The sequence below is a fragment of the Pan paniscus genome, chromosome 16, assembly GCF_029289425.2.
Source record: "Pan paniscus chromosome 16, NHGRI_mPanPan1-v2.0_pri, whole genome shotgun sequence".
NCBI classification, from domain to species: Eukaryota; Metazoa; Chordata; class Mammalia; order Primates; family Hominidae; genus Pan; species Pan paniscus.
The window spans coordinates 56,984,447-56,998,151 of NC_073265.2; the positions used below are offsets into that span (position 1 = coordinate 56,984,447).

The 13,705-nt window shown below is 39.8% G+C and overlaps 1 protein-coding gene across 13 annotated transcripts in view; it reads left to right on the forward strand.

Moving 5' to 3' along the window:
* Positions 1–13,705, forward strand: part of MAP2K5 (mitogen-activated protein kinase kinase 5) — a 267,047-nt gene that overhangs the window by 187,002 nt on the left and 66,340 nt on the right. For 9 of the 13 annotated variants that reach the window (XM_003828008.6, XM_055098505.2, XM_055098503.3 and 6 more), the window contains one exon: positions 732–761. The exons of the other annotated variants lie outside the window; for them this stretch is intronic. In XM_003828008.6, the coding sequence (XP_003828056.1) occupies positions 732–761 (30 nt within the window). The remainder of the gene's footprint in view (positions 1–731; positions 762–13,705) is intronic. 13 annotated transcript variants of the gene reach the window in all.

Here is a 13,705-nt window from a genome sequence, read left to right on the forward strand (position 1 = left end):
GCAAGACTCTGGCTCAAAAAACAGTTTATATCTTTTTGCTTTATATCAAGCCTATTCCTGGTTGGATCATTTTGTTTTTACAGGTGAGGATTCAAGGATCAAAATTAAGTGACTGGCTCAGAAACAGAGCAGTTTACAAATCAAGTTAGATTGGAAGCTTTCAGACTTAGACCTACAGTTCTGACTTCACAACCTTGAAATGGCCATTTTTCCCACTAGTGGGTAGAAAATGGATGAAAAAACTTTAACAAATGGATGAAAATAATGGCGCAGTTTTCAATTTCATAATAATGTCCATTCCCCACTTCCTACTACCCTCCATTTATACTCGTAACTGAAAATTTTGTGGGTTAGTAACAATTAGATGTTCCCATTTTACAAGACTAAAAGCAAAGAGTTTTTACATCTCTGTCTAGAAGAAACTGTCGCACACATGTAAATGTGAATAATGCCCATACAGCTGAGAATATTACTAAGGGAAACCACATAAGGATAATGTTTTGTTATTAAAATTAAAATATTTTATCAGGGATGCAACATCGTCCATTGAAAATGTCCATTCTAAATACAGCTCTTAATGTAATTACAGCAATAATTTAGTTTGTACATTCAAGGTTGTGAACTTTTTTATATTTGCTGGATGCAGTTCTGAAATTTAGTACTTGTCTGTCTTAAGGAGATCTGCCCTGCATGCAAATCTATAACTAGACAAATATTATTTCCTTTCCCAGCTTGCTCTTGGGAGGTTTCCATATCCTCAGGTAAGATTGTTCATTACTGCTGTTTGCCACTGTGACATTCATTCCTATGTATGAAGGTGCAGGGAGCAATTGTGAACATTTGAGCCACATACAAATAAATCTGTCCTGTTAAATTGAAAAGTGGTATCTTAAAGGAGTCATTTAGAAATCTCTATTGATTTTTGATTTTTTTAAACTCCTGATTTTTTTCTTCTTGTTAAAGGTTGAGAGTGATCATTGTGCTTTTCCTTTGTGTGACATTCGGGATTGTTTTTTTTCCTGGTCCAATATCATGTACTCATTTTGAAGTTGGAGGAGAGAGCCAGCCTTTTCTTGATACACTTTTTAAGCTCTTAAATTCACTTAAAATTTTTTGAGTTAAAAGATTAAGACAAAGGGTGAAAGCATCTAATCTAGGTCATTATTTTTGCTAGGCAAATATATAGGCCCCCAATTTTATGAGTGTAATTTTGAACATATTATTTAAAAATATTTTGCTCCCTCCTGTCTACATTTGTAAGGAAACAAAACAGTCCATTATAGTAGCATTGCTGACTCTAATCTTTATTAAAATTTCTTTAAGATTTTTATTATAGAAGGGTACTAGCACTAAAATAGAAAGCTATTTTGTGGTTTGAAAATGATTCCCCAGTGTGTGGGGGAAATAAGTGAAATGTCTAGAGGGATGAAAAATGAATGGTTTGACTGTTTTCCTCTGGTTGATGTTCACTGTTTTTCTGGCATCTTGGTCTGTACAGGCCAAAGTGCCTAGAGGCATGTCTGATTTAAAGGTGGTGTTGGTCTCTGCTCTTTAAGCATCTATTAACTTGCTATTATTATGCAAATAAGTGTTGTATTACATATACTAATTTATGCATGGTTAGATTATGCAGATGCATCACAAACATGGTTATTGAATAATAGGATGGGGCTCATTCTCTCTACCATCTTTATAAGCAGTTTTAAGCAAATTCTCCTGGTACCAATGTGGACATTTAAAGACCCTTTACTCAATGAAATGTCTCTTTCGTATTCTTTTGCTTTCATAGTTAAAGCCATCAGATAAGTGGAAGAGAAATCGTCCAAGTTGTTAGGTTCAAGAGTGTTAGTCTCACTTTTCAAATTCGTAGACTTTTTTGTTTAAATGTAATCTTTTCCTTAAGAGAAAATCTAAAATGCAGTTGCTTGGCATGAATGCTGGCATTTAGTGAGATTTTAGTGTATATAGCCTTGCTGCTTAGCTCTAGGTAACCCATCAAATTAAAACTACATTTTCAGGATTTATAGCTCATTAGAATATTTATCTTGGTAAGCTTCTTATTCTGTCAGTAATTTCTAAACAATTCAGCTTGGCCAATTTGTGAAATCCCCTAAAATTTTGAAAGTGAACTCACAAGCCCTATGCAGTATATTTCTCAAACAAATCTTAGTAGAAAACTTATAAGCCATCCAGTAAAAATTCCAAAGGTTGAGAATGTAGCAATATTCTTGAGATTCCTAATGTCTAGAGTAGTTAATCAGTGAGATTTGATGGGTGATGAGTCTAAGAAATGGATTTTGCCATGGCCGGGTGCAGTGGCTTATGCCTGTAATCCCAGCACTTTGGGAGGCCGAGGTGGGCGGATCACGAGGTCAGGAGATTGAGACCATCCTGGCTAACATGGTGAAACCCCGTCTCTACTAAAAATACAAAAAAAAAAATTAGCCGGGCGTGGTGGCGGGCACCTGTAGTCCCTGCTGAGGCAGGAGAATGGCTTGAACCCGGGAGGCGGAGCTTGCAGTGAGCCGAGATCACACCACTGCACTCCAGCCTGGGCAATAGAGCAAGATTCCGTCTCAAAAACAAAAAAAAGAAATGGATTACTGCCACATTTGACAAGTGAAGCACATGAAAGCTGTGGTCAAATTTGAGAAGAGGCTATTTACCTTTGCAGTATGGTTTTCCTGAATGTCTAAATATATCTTTACTTGATCAGTCAAGTGGAAGTTGGAAAATTCTAATACTATGCTGAACTCCCTAGTTAGCAACAACCTTTATGCCAGAGTTGGGGCGGGAAACAACTGTATTCGTTGAATCATGATAGAATGTTGTCACCAAATTGTTACTTCTATCTGAAATAATAGAAGCAGGTTTGATGCCATTAGGCCTATTTCCTAAGTTTTTCAACAGAAGTTTGGGTGCGTCATTGCTAGAACCACTAATGACTTTTGGTGGAGTTGGCATTTATTTTACAGGCTTTGTACTATAAGCTGAAGATTGGGAAAGGATACTTTATAAATGCCTTTCCTACCCCTCCCTTATGCCCTCAAAAAAAGCACATGAAGAAAAATGTGTATTTTTATAGTGTCACTGAGGCTGAGTTATGGAATAACACCTTCTCTTTGGCCCACGTTATGTCATTTGAATTCCTACCACTCTGTGAAATAGCCTCCCCTCATAAATTGGACAAACAGAATGGCTGATTTGCTCACTGTTAAAACTGTGACTGGTTTGGTTTCTTTGAATCCCAAGTGGAGTAGGCAGGAGTGAATCATAGACTCTTAGAGTTGGAAGGGATCTTAGACATCATCAAATCAAACTTCTCTACAATGTCTCTGAAAAGCAAACATCCACACTGCTTGAACACTTCCAGTGACAAGAAACTCACTATCTTACAAAGCATCCACAGGGTCAAAGCAATGTTCTATTTATCAAGCTGAGAACTATCTCATCCTAAGTGTCACTCACTAGTCTGATCCTAGAACACATGAGAGCCTTTCATATATCCTTAAGATCACATTGGTTTGATTGTTCCTAGGACTAGGGACAGTGCCAGGGAATTGCTGCTGTGAACCCAAAGTCTAATCAGGGCACCAGACCTGAGTTGTCTTCACTAGTGGCAAATTGAGAGGAGTGGCCTATTGGAAGGAGCCCTGGACCATGAGCCAGAATATTAGAATTAGAATTAGGTGCTACCACAGTCTCACTGCAGGTCTTAATTGTTGCTTTGTAACTCTGAGGTGTCAGTTTCCTCATCTCTAAAATGAGGATTCTAATGCCTACCTCTTCTATCTGATTAAAGGAGGTATGCTGATCAAATGAGACTATGGATATGAAACCACTCTGAAAAGTACAAAGGGCCACCCATCTGGATCAGATGTTGGGCTGCAGCACAAAACAGAATTTCCCAGCTATCAATCATAGGTTGTAAAAGGATGTTCTTAGCAACATGCCAGCCACAATTGGAGCAGAGTATAAAATGAGCAGAGGGTAAAGTGGGGAGGAGGGGCTGGCTTCAAGACTTGTCTTTCCCCCAGCTCAGTGTCAGTGCTGCTGACAGCATCATTAGCAGCCCCTCTTCCTGCTGGTGACACAGTGTGTACCCAGTGAGGACGCAGAGAGGGAGGAGTGTTGGGAAGATACTAGGGACAGTCAGTGCCCTGGGAGCAACATAAAGGTTAAAGGGCTGGGTTTTTGTTGAGATAGCCATTCTGTATGAGTTTCATTGTTTTGTGGGTTGGGTCTTTGTTATTTGAAAGCACTGTTTTAGTTTCCTTTAGGCCTTTGGGTTGCATAACTTCCTTGGCATGCAGTTTAGGGTTCTAAAGAAAAAAAACATGAGCACAGTCTTATTACTACTGCCTATAACAGGAAAAACAATGGTGTCTTGGCTTCACCTGGCACCTTTCCCACATAGGGTTCCAGTCTCAGGCTGTTACCTGACTCAGGCTGTGCATTCTACCTGCAGGGACTTATTTCCAGCCTCTAGGTGAGCCAACTCAGGCTCAGAGAGGCAAAGTACCTTGCTTTAGGCAGGAATGGGTACAGTTAGGTCTAGGACTTGCAGACAAATAAGCCAACTCCCTGGCTCTTTAACTTCTTAATTCGTTTGGCTATTCATACCCCTGTTCTCCTTTCCACTCTGCCCCACAACCCTTCTTCTAGTTTGCCCTCTCTGCCCTAGGGAGGCCTCTTGTATAGATGAGAAATGCTGAGCATTGGAGAGTTGTGCCATTGTGGATGGTGACAAGACCATTCCCCAGATCCCGCTTGCTTTTCTTACCATGTATTTAGCAGAGTAACGGGAGATCCAGAGGGACCCAGAGCCCTCACTGACCCCAGTGCCATTAAATTCTGGGTGCTTGTGAAGCATATTCTGCAATAGGATAATGAAAAATTGCATTTTTAAATATCTTGCGAACAGTTTCTCAATTTCTGGAACAATTTAGCTTTAATAGTAATCTGGAAAGATGTGAAGGTCTAGACAAGGACTGGAGCTGCCTATAGTTAATCATGTAGATCCAAATTCAGTTGACTTAAAAAACATAATGGTGGGCAATGGTTTGTTTAATGACATCATAATTTAGGAGAAATGAAAAGGATTGCCTGCTAAAAATTGTCATCCTTCATTCAAACTTTACAACAGTGCCCTGCATTAGGATGATAGCAAATCCATTAAGGAGACTTCTCAGGGGATGCATCAGCTCTGGCATTGGGAAATTTGGCAAGCAAGATGCCACAGGAAAGTGAAGATAATACAGACACAAATGTATTTAAAGTACTTTTGCATGTATAAAAATACTGTTCCTCTTTTGGCTGCAATTCCTGATCTTGGTTAATAAATTACATCAAAATGACCTGAAGTTTAAAAAAGGGAAAAAATCTGAGCAAATAGTGCCCCTGGTATTGTAAAGCTTTGAATGTTTTCACACCCCATTAATTTATTACTTCTCTTTCTTCATCTTTAAATTTCATTTTTTTTTTCAAAAATTCCGACTCCCCGCTGCTGCAGTGATTTTCATCTTGTTGTTAATTTTCCCTGCTCCATATGGAGCTCCAGACATTTCACCTGGAGGCTGTACTAGATTTTGCTGTAGTGATCGTACTTCCGGAGGCCAAAACTGTCATTTAGGGTTCCTGGTGCATCTGTCTGCGCCAGGCTTTTCACTGGCATGGGAGAGTGTGAATAACAAATTGGATGCACCTGAGATTCGGATGATTAGTGTGTTTTGTGAATCTCCACGACTTGTAAGCAGATAGCTCTGCGGGGAGGGGGGGCTTAACAGCGACTGTGGGCGAATCTGTACTCACACCTTACATTTGGGGCTTTGCAAGGGAAGTGCAAACATCCTAGGCAGTCTGAGTGCAGAGAGAGTAACAAATATTTCATCCTGCCTTGTCATTGATTAGAAAAGAGCCTTTAATTTCATTTCACCCCATGTTGTGATTAATTTGCATTCTTTGTCAGAAGTTAATGGAGTTTTTTATGGTTCACTCTGAAATCCTTGAAGACATCAGACTTGATCTGATGTTTATACAACCGCCAGCGGAATTTTTTCGTTTGATTGATGGCAAGCTTGATGTTATTCCAAACGGCTTTTTAAGCTGTTTTTAAGAATTATTTGAATAAAATGCAAGCAAGATATTCTTGTAACGATCAAGTTTATCTGTTAAAAATCTGTTTCAAATAAGATGATAAGTAGTAAAAAAGGATCAAAAAGATAAGAGAAATAGTGAATAGTGATGTTATTTGTTAAAAACACATAAGAATGGCATTCAAATAAATTATTGCAGTATATGGAGAAGATCACTTTTATTGGGAAAAAAAAATACCATCATCTGGCCAAATAGAATAATTTGGACTAGGGTAAAAGGAAGGTCTGAATCTTTGGGATCAGAAACTTTTACTACCAATTGGCTAATTCTCATTTATTCTGCCAGCTTTTGCCACCAGTGTACAAAATAGAGATCTACTTTTCTTAACTCAAGGAGACAGGGCTGTCAGGCCTGTTAGCTGAACAAAATGATGACATATTGCTTGTCTCAAAGAGGCATTCTTAAATCCCAATACAAGTTAAACATAGGTAGATAATAAGTGAAAGATACGCATTCTTAATGATATAACGACTGGCACCTTCCATAGATAGTTCAGAAATGAAAATATCCTGTTGTTAAAACCAAGATACTTCTGTCATCCTTGGGTAAGAGAAATGTGTGTTCAACCCCTATATACTACATATCAAAGTATGAGAGGAGCTGTAGGTGGCATTTGCTTCAGAACCTCCTGCTATTAACCAAGGAAATACGTTTTGCAAATGCTTTTTGATTACCAATAACATTTGTTTGATTTGGGAGCTTTGCCTTGCTTCAGCAGATTCTTGCTGTGCTGTGACTGCTGCTAGTGAGACTTACTCATAGGTCAAAAAGCTACTTATCTGAGCACTTTCATTTAAGACCGATTAATTTATTTGCTGCATCTGAAAGTTTGCTAAATAATTGGGTAGTTTTAATTGAAATTACTGCTTTCTGATCCTTGTATTAACATGATCTAAGGTCCTTTTTATTATATGCAATCCATATTATTGACCAGATTTGCCCTGTTTTCATTTAAATGTAAGCAGCTTGTCAAGGAGAAAATATTTTGTTTAACTTGGCTTGGAAACGTGCTATTTTAATGTGTTTTGTTTTTTTCAATTGACAGACTGTCTTTTAAACATTCATTTATTTTGTAGTAATAAATTGTGCTCTGGATAGAGTATGTGTTTCAGAATAGAGTAGAAAGCATATGTTCTTAAAACTATTTAAAAACATTGAACACTTTTCAAATGCTAATGTTGAAGTACTAGAGTTTTTACACTTAATTTTATTTGTGTTTTAAAAGCCTTTGACTAGTATATTGTTACTAATTCTAATGTTGATTGTTTACTGATGTCTTATATTCTATGTTAAATTTAGACCACAGATATCATTATCTTATTTATGTTTACTGATCATGTCTGGAATTGCAAAATACCTAAAAAGTTTGCACTCTTTGAAAAGAGGTATTAGAATCTATCCTTTGTTGCATAAACTTTTTGAAGTTTGGAACATGAAGGATTTAAGTAAATTTTTAAATATACAGTTTTTTGTATGTGAGGTCTTTAATCAAGGAAAAAATAGCAATGAGTAATCACCCCAAACTTCAAGTACTCACCTTTAATTTGCAAGAGTTTAAAGGGGCACTATGCATGCAATTTTTTTTCTAAACAAATGTCTAGCCTATATGTTTTAATTCATTTTACTTTTGTCCTCACTATTTAGGATATAGACATTTAAAATATCCTGATATTTCAAGTATAAAATCAGATTTATATTCCATAAAATGCAGAGACGAAATTTAAGTGACATGAAGATGTTCACTTATACACATTTGCTTCTTCCTAGGAATTTTTAAATTGCCAGTGTCAAATTCTTCTCCATATCTATTGTGTACTTATCAAGAAGTCTCATTATTTTATTTGCTTAGCCTATGCCAGAAACAGGAGGTGGGTTCCTAGTATGTCCTTAAAATAGAGCAGAAATGGAAGAGACATCATCCCCAATGTGTGGGTAGCTTAGAAATGTGAAATTCTTCATTAAAGATAAATTATTTGTTAATACTTCAATTGAGATATCTGTATTTGGCCAGTTAGGTTCGTGATTCCTGTGTTGTTTGAAAGCACTAACCTCATGTTGGTTTGATTCTGTAGTACCTTCTACACTATTGTATGACATACATCTCAATTCAACATTATTTGTCACTGAGCACCTACTCTGTGCCTGACTAAGCACTAGGAGCACAAAAATGAAACAGATGTGGTCTCTGCTCTCAAAAGAGTCCAGTCCAGTTGGAAGAAAAACATAAAACCAATGGCAGTTGATATAAAAGGAATCCTCCAGGAGATGGGATGCTCTGACCTCAAGAGGAAAAGGGAGTGGTCAGCTCACTTCAGGAAACCAAGAAGGTTTCACAGAGTAGATAGCTGACGCTTGAGCTGAGGCTCTGAGTCAAGAAGGATGGGACCATGATTCCTTTGTAATTTTTAAATAATCAGTTTAGCCCAGAAATAGAATAGAAGGTTAAAGTAATGAACTTGGACACCAAGTCATAATAATAAACTTGGTGTCCAGTCTGGCTTTCACGTGGCAGCTTTGCTATTATCTCTCCCTCCTAGGCTCTGTGGTCCAGGAGGCCTTCTACTTCTCTCCCTTTGCAAGAAGCATGGGAAAGGATGTGCTAGGTACTCAAGTCCAAAGGAGGTTCATCTGGTAAAAGATAAAGGTCTAAAACAGCATATTATATTTGGTGCTGTTCCAGTACTTTGACAGTACTACCATTGTTACTTTCATTTCCCTAACAGTTTAGCAATTCTCCTAGGTAACTTTTAAAGTCACCGTGGGAAGGAAGTAAGAAAAGGGAGGGGAGCATGGTAGAGGAGGGAGGTAATGTGTCAGGATGGAGATGGCAAGTGTAGAAGGGACCAGATAAAGAAATTGGGTTTGAGAATTTTGTGCATCCCCTTGACATGACTGGGGCTGATCTGAGGTTGGAAGTCATTGCATTTTAAGGTCTCTGCCCTTGAGGACAGTTGGCACATGCCCCTGAGGGGTTCCCTGCCACCCTTTATGAATTTGGCTTGGTATATCACAGGGCATTTTCTAGACTGCTGGGGAGGAATTGTCATGATCAAATGGACTAATGCCTAAGAGAGCACTTTGAAAAATATAAGGTGGTAAACAAGAGCTAGGTAATATTAGTATTATTTATATTTCCAGAAAGTTCTTCAGGGATTTACCTATGTAACTCTGAAAATATATGACCATGTCTCACACCAGGTAGGACTAAAATGAATTATTTTTCTGATCCCACAAGAGCCTTCCTTTACAGTCTTTCTTTTTTGAGTTATAATTTATCATTCACAATCACCATATAATATATAGAATTATATACAGAATCTCGTCATTTTTAGTTCAGTTACTGGGGACCATGATTCCCTTACAATTTTTAAATAATCAATTTAGCCCCCAGAAACAGAATTGAAAGTTAATGAACTTGGTGTTCAGTCTGGCTTTCATGTGGCAGCTTTGCTATTATCTCTCCCTCTTAAGCTCTGCGGTCCACTAGGCCTTCCACTTCTCTCCCTTTGCTTTTATTGATGCAGTCTGCTACTTTATGGGATCATAGGATTTCAGCATGTGAAGAGATCTTACAATGATCTAGTCCAACTCTTAGATTACAGATGAGGAAATAGGAGTCCACAGCCATTAAATGACTCACTCATGATTACCAGGTATTCAGCAACAGGGCCAGACTGTCTCCCACTCACAGTGCAGTGGTCTTTTTACTCTAGAGGGATGGTGGGGGAGAAGGTGAGATAAGGCATCCAGAGACTGTGAGTCTAAATGGCCGTCCTTATTTTACACACATATCCACTCAAGTACTGCCTCCAACTGGTGTGTCTGCAGAGATGAAAATTACTGTCCCAGGATGCTCTGTGCCTGCCAGGTAATTGCTGACTGGCTATGGATCCCTGGGGGGAGAATGGTCCTCAACAGCAGTAGTAGCAGCAGCAACAGACAAAGACATCAACTTTTATTATACTCCAGTGTTTTACTTATCACCATTCAGTATGGAAAACTTGGGTAGATTTGGGGATAGGGGCTCATTGGCTTCCAAGTTAAAAAGGGGACAGACCTGGCCGAGCTTTGTTTGAGCATAGATTACTTTTTAGATGTTTAACAGTTATGGATTAATGCGTGGGAGGTTTGGGAATTCTTCCTCAACTAAAATGTTAATGATGCTAAGAACCCAACCCTCTTCAGTGCCAATAAAACAGACGAGCTAAGTTCATTGAAAAATCAATGAGTTGCCTAAAAGGAGCAAAGAGCTGATTCGATTTAGGGCTGGAGATTGCCAGGACACACCAGGTAGAAAGAGGGTCCCAGAGACCACTAGGAGCTAGGAAAGGAGGCAGTTGTCTGTTTATGCACAGAGCCAAGGTGTCATCTCCAAGGAATTTTGGGAAACCAAGGCAGCCAATTGGAACCAAGTGTGGACTGTTAGGCTGCACACATCAATGTCTGCAGATGGTGACCACCACGGAGAGAAGGAAAGAACAGCTTGGGGAATAGAATAGTCTTTTTTTTTTTTTTTTTTTTTTGAGACAGAGTGTCACTCTGTCACCCAGGCTGGAGTGGAGTGGCATGATCTTGGCTCACTGCAACCTCCACCTCCCAGGTTCAAGTGATTCTCCTGCCTCAGCCTCCCGAGTAGCTGGGATTATAGGAGTGCATCACCATACCCGGCTAATTTTTGTATTTTTAATAGAGATGTGATTTCGCCATGTTGGCCAGGCTGGTCTCGAACTCCTGACCTCAGGTGACCTGCCTGCCTCAGCCTCCCAGAATACTGGGATTACAGGCGTGAGCCACCGCACTCGGCCTAGAATAGTCTTATGAGAGAAGAAGCTATTGGCCTACAGGTTCAGAGGAGGAGAGACCAAAGGGGTAATGAAGCTTGTCTTGTTTTGTTTTCTGTTCAGAAACAAGTTGCAGAGAGCACTCTTCTGGGCATAAGGCATGAGGCGACCTGGACTCCAGGCCTAGTTGGTAAAATCCTTTAAACAAAAGAAAGTTCCTGGCCAAAGGCCTCCTTCCAGGCCCTGCTCTTTGGATAGCCCTATGCCTTCTTGGTAGCCAGGCAGCTGGAAACACTCAGTGATTCAGGGTAGAGGGCATAGGAGGCAGCAAATGACACACCTGACAAGTGACAAATTAAGTCACTGACAGTATATGATTTCTACCCAAACATACGCACAGAGCTAACCTGAGTTCTGGTCTTGGCTTTTCTTATTAGTTGCTTGACCTTCTTTCTTTTTGGACTTCAGCCTCCTCACCTGGAAAATGATGGAAATGCCCTAGGTTAGTGATTTACAGAATTGTGGGTAGACAGTGTATAGAGGAGATGGGGATCCACCCACACACACATGTACACACAACCACACGAGCAGCTCTGCTTCTATCTGGTAATTTTTAAATGCATCTAAGTAATACCTTATTTGAACTAGAGTTATTTCGTAAACAGAGTCTGAAAAATGCTGGACAGGATATTTCTATGGTCTGCTTTCACCTTGGATGAGCAGCTTCCTCCTCCTGTCCACACCTTCAGCCCTCTTGCTCATCACCATCTCCCCCCGATTACTTCCTTGAAGTTTACTGAAACCTGATTGTACCTATATCAAAATATGGGAGGTGTGAAGTAAAACTCTGAATCAAATATCAAACATTGGAGCCAGGTGTGCTAGCTCAAACCTGTAATCCTAGCACTTTGGGAGCCCAAGGCAGGAGACTCACGTGAGCCCAGGAGTTTGAGACCAGCCTGGGCAACACAGGGAGACCCCGTCTCTACAAAAAATTTAAAAACCAGCTAGGTGTGGTGGCATATGCCTATAGTCCCAGCTATTCAGGAGGCTGAAGAGGCAGGATCACTTGTGCCCAGGAGGTCCAGTCTGTAATGAGCTATGATCGTGCCACTGCATTCCAGCCTGGGCAACAGAGTGAGACCCTGTCTCAAAAAAAAAAAAAAAAAAAAAGATAAAGTAAGTCAAACTTTATCCAGTTCATTCTTGATCCATGACTTATTTTGTTTAAATCTATTTTGAATTTCATTTACAGTCAAGCCAGTAAGACACATGTTAATTCACAAGATTGTGTGTGACTATATATATATATATTTTTTTTTTTTTTTTTTTTTGAGATGGAGTCTCACTCTGTTGCCCAGGCTGGAGTGCAGTGGTGCAATCTCAGCTCACTGCAACCTCCTCCTCCCGGGTTGAAGCAATTCTCCTGCCTCAGCCGCCCTAGTAGCTGGGATTGCAGGCATGTGCCACCACACCTGGCTAATTTTTGTATTTTTAGTAGAGATGGGGTTTCGCCATGTTGAGCAGGCTGATCTCAAACTCCTGACCTCAGGTGATCCACCCACCTCGGCCACCCAAAGTGCTAGGATTACAGGCATGAGCCACTGCACCTGGCCAATTTTAAGATTATTTCCCTCCTTATCCCATATGAACCATGTATTGGCTGCAATACAACTGATCTCAAAATCTCAGTAGGCCACATCCAAATATATCATGGTAAAAAAATGTTCAATGATATGTGGAACCAAAACTAATGCAGCAACCTTTCTTACAATGCCTAGAAACATTACCATGTGGTAGGGAGCTTTAGGGGTTGGAAGGATGGGGGGAAGCTGTCTTAGAAATCTATAGAGCCCTGAGGGAAGAAAGCAAAACTCCAGAGACTTGTATTTTGTCCAAATACTGAGTGACTTTTAGAGGAGAGTCCAAGCCCTGTGCTTAATTAAATCTTAGCCCTGCTACTAGGTTTCAGGAACCTTTAATAAGTCACTCATTTCTTTGGGCCAACAATTGTATTCTATCCATCTTTTGGGTCCTAGAGTCTAGTATAATGCCTGGCATAGCATAAGGACTTAATAAACATATATGAAATCGATAAAGTAATTATGTAGCCCAAGTTTACTTTTTACATGTTTGCAATCAGAGGGAACCAAGAACAGAAATCCTGAGGCTCTAAATCAATTGTTTTGGCCCCTTTCTTTTCTTCCATGTCCCATCCTCCCACTCTATCCAGCCAGCATGAATACCTGAGCATAACACCTTCTGAGGATATGTGACAACTTGTCTTCACATGGGCACACACCTGTAGTCCCAGCTACTCAGGAGGCGGAGGTGGGAGGATCACTTGAGTCCAGGGAGGTCAAGGCTGCAGTGAGCTATGATTGCACCACTGCACCCCATCTTGAGCAATAGAGTGAGACCCTGTCTCAACAACAAAAAAAGTGTTTCCTTTTCAGTCTCAGATTTCTTTTTCAGTATATAAAAAAGATTTATATACTTCTTTCAGTAAGATTTATATACTTCTCGGTCTTCTCTCGTTTGAGCCAACTGTGTGATAAGGCTATCAGAAATGTGAATGCATGGCCTGGCGTGGTGGCTCATGCCTATAATCCCAGCACTTTGGGAGGCTGAGACAGGCAGATCACTTGAGGCCAAGAGTTCAAGACCAGCCTGGCCAACATGGCGAAACCCCGTCTCTACTAAAAATACAAAAATTAGCCAGACGTGGTGGCATGCATCTGTAATCTCAGGTACTTAGGAGGCTGAGG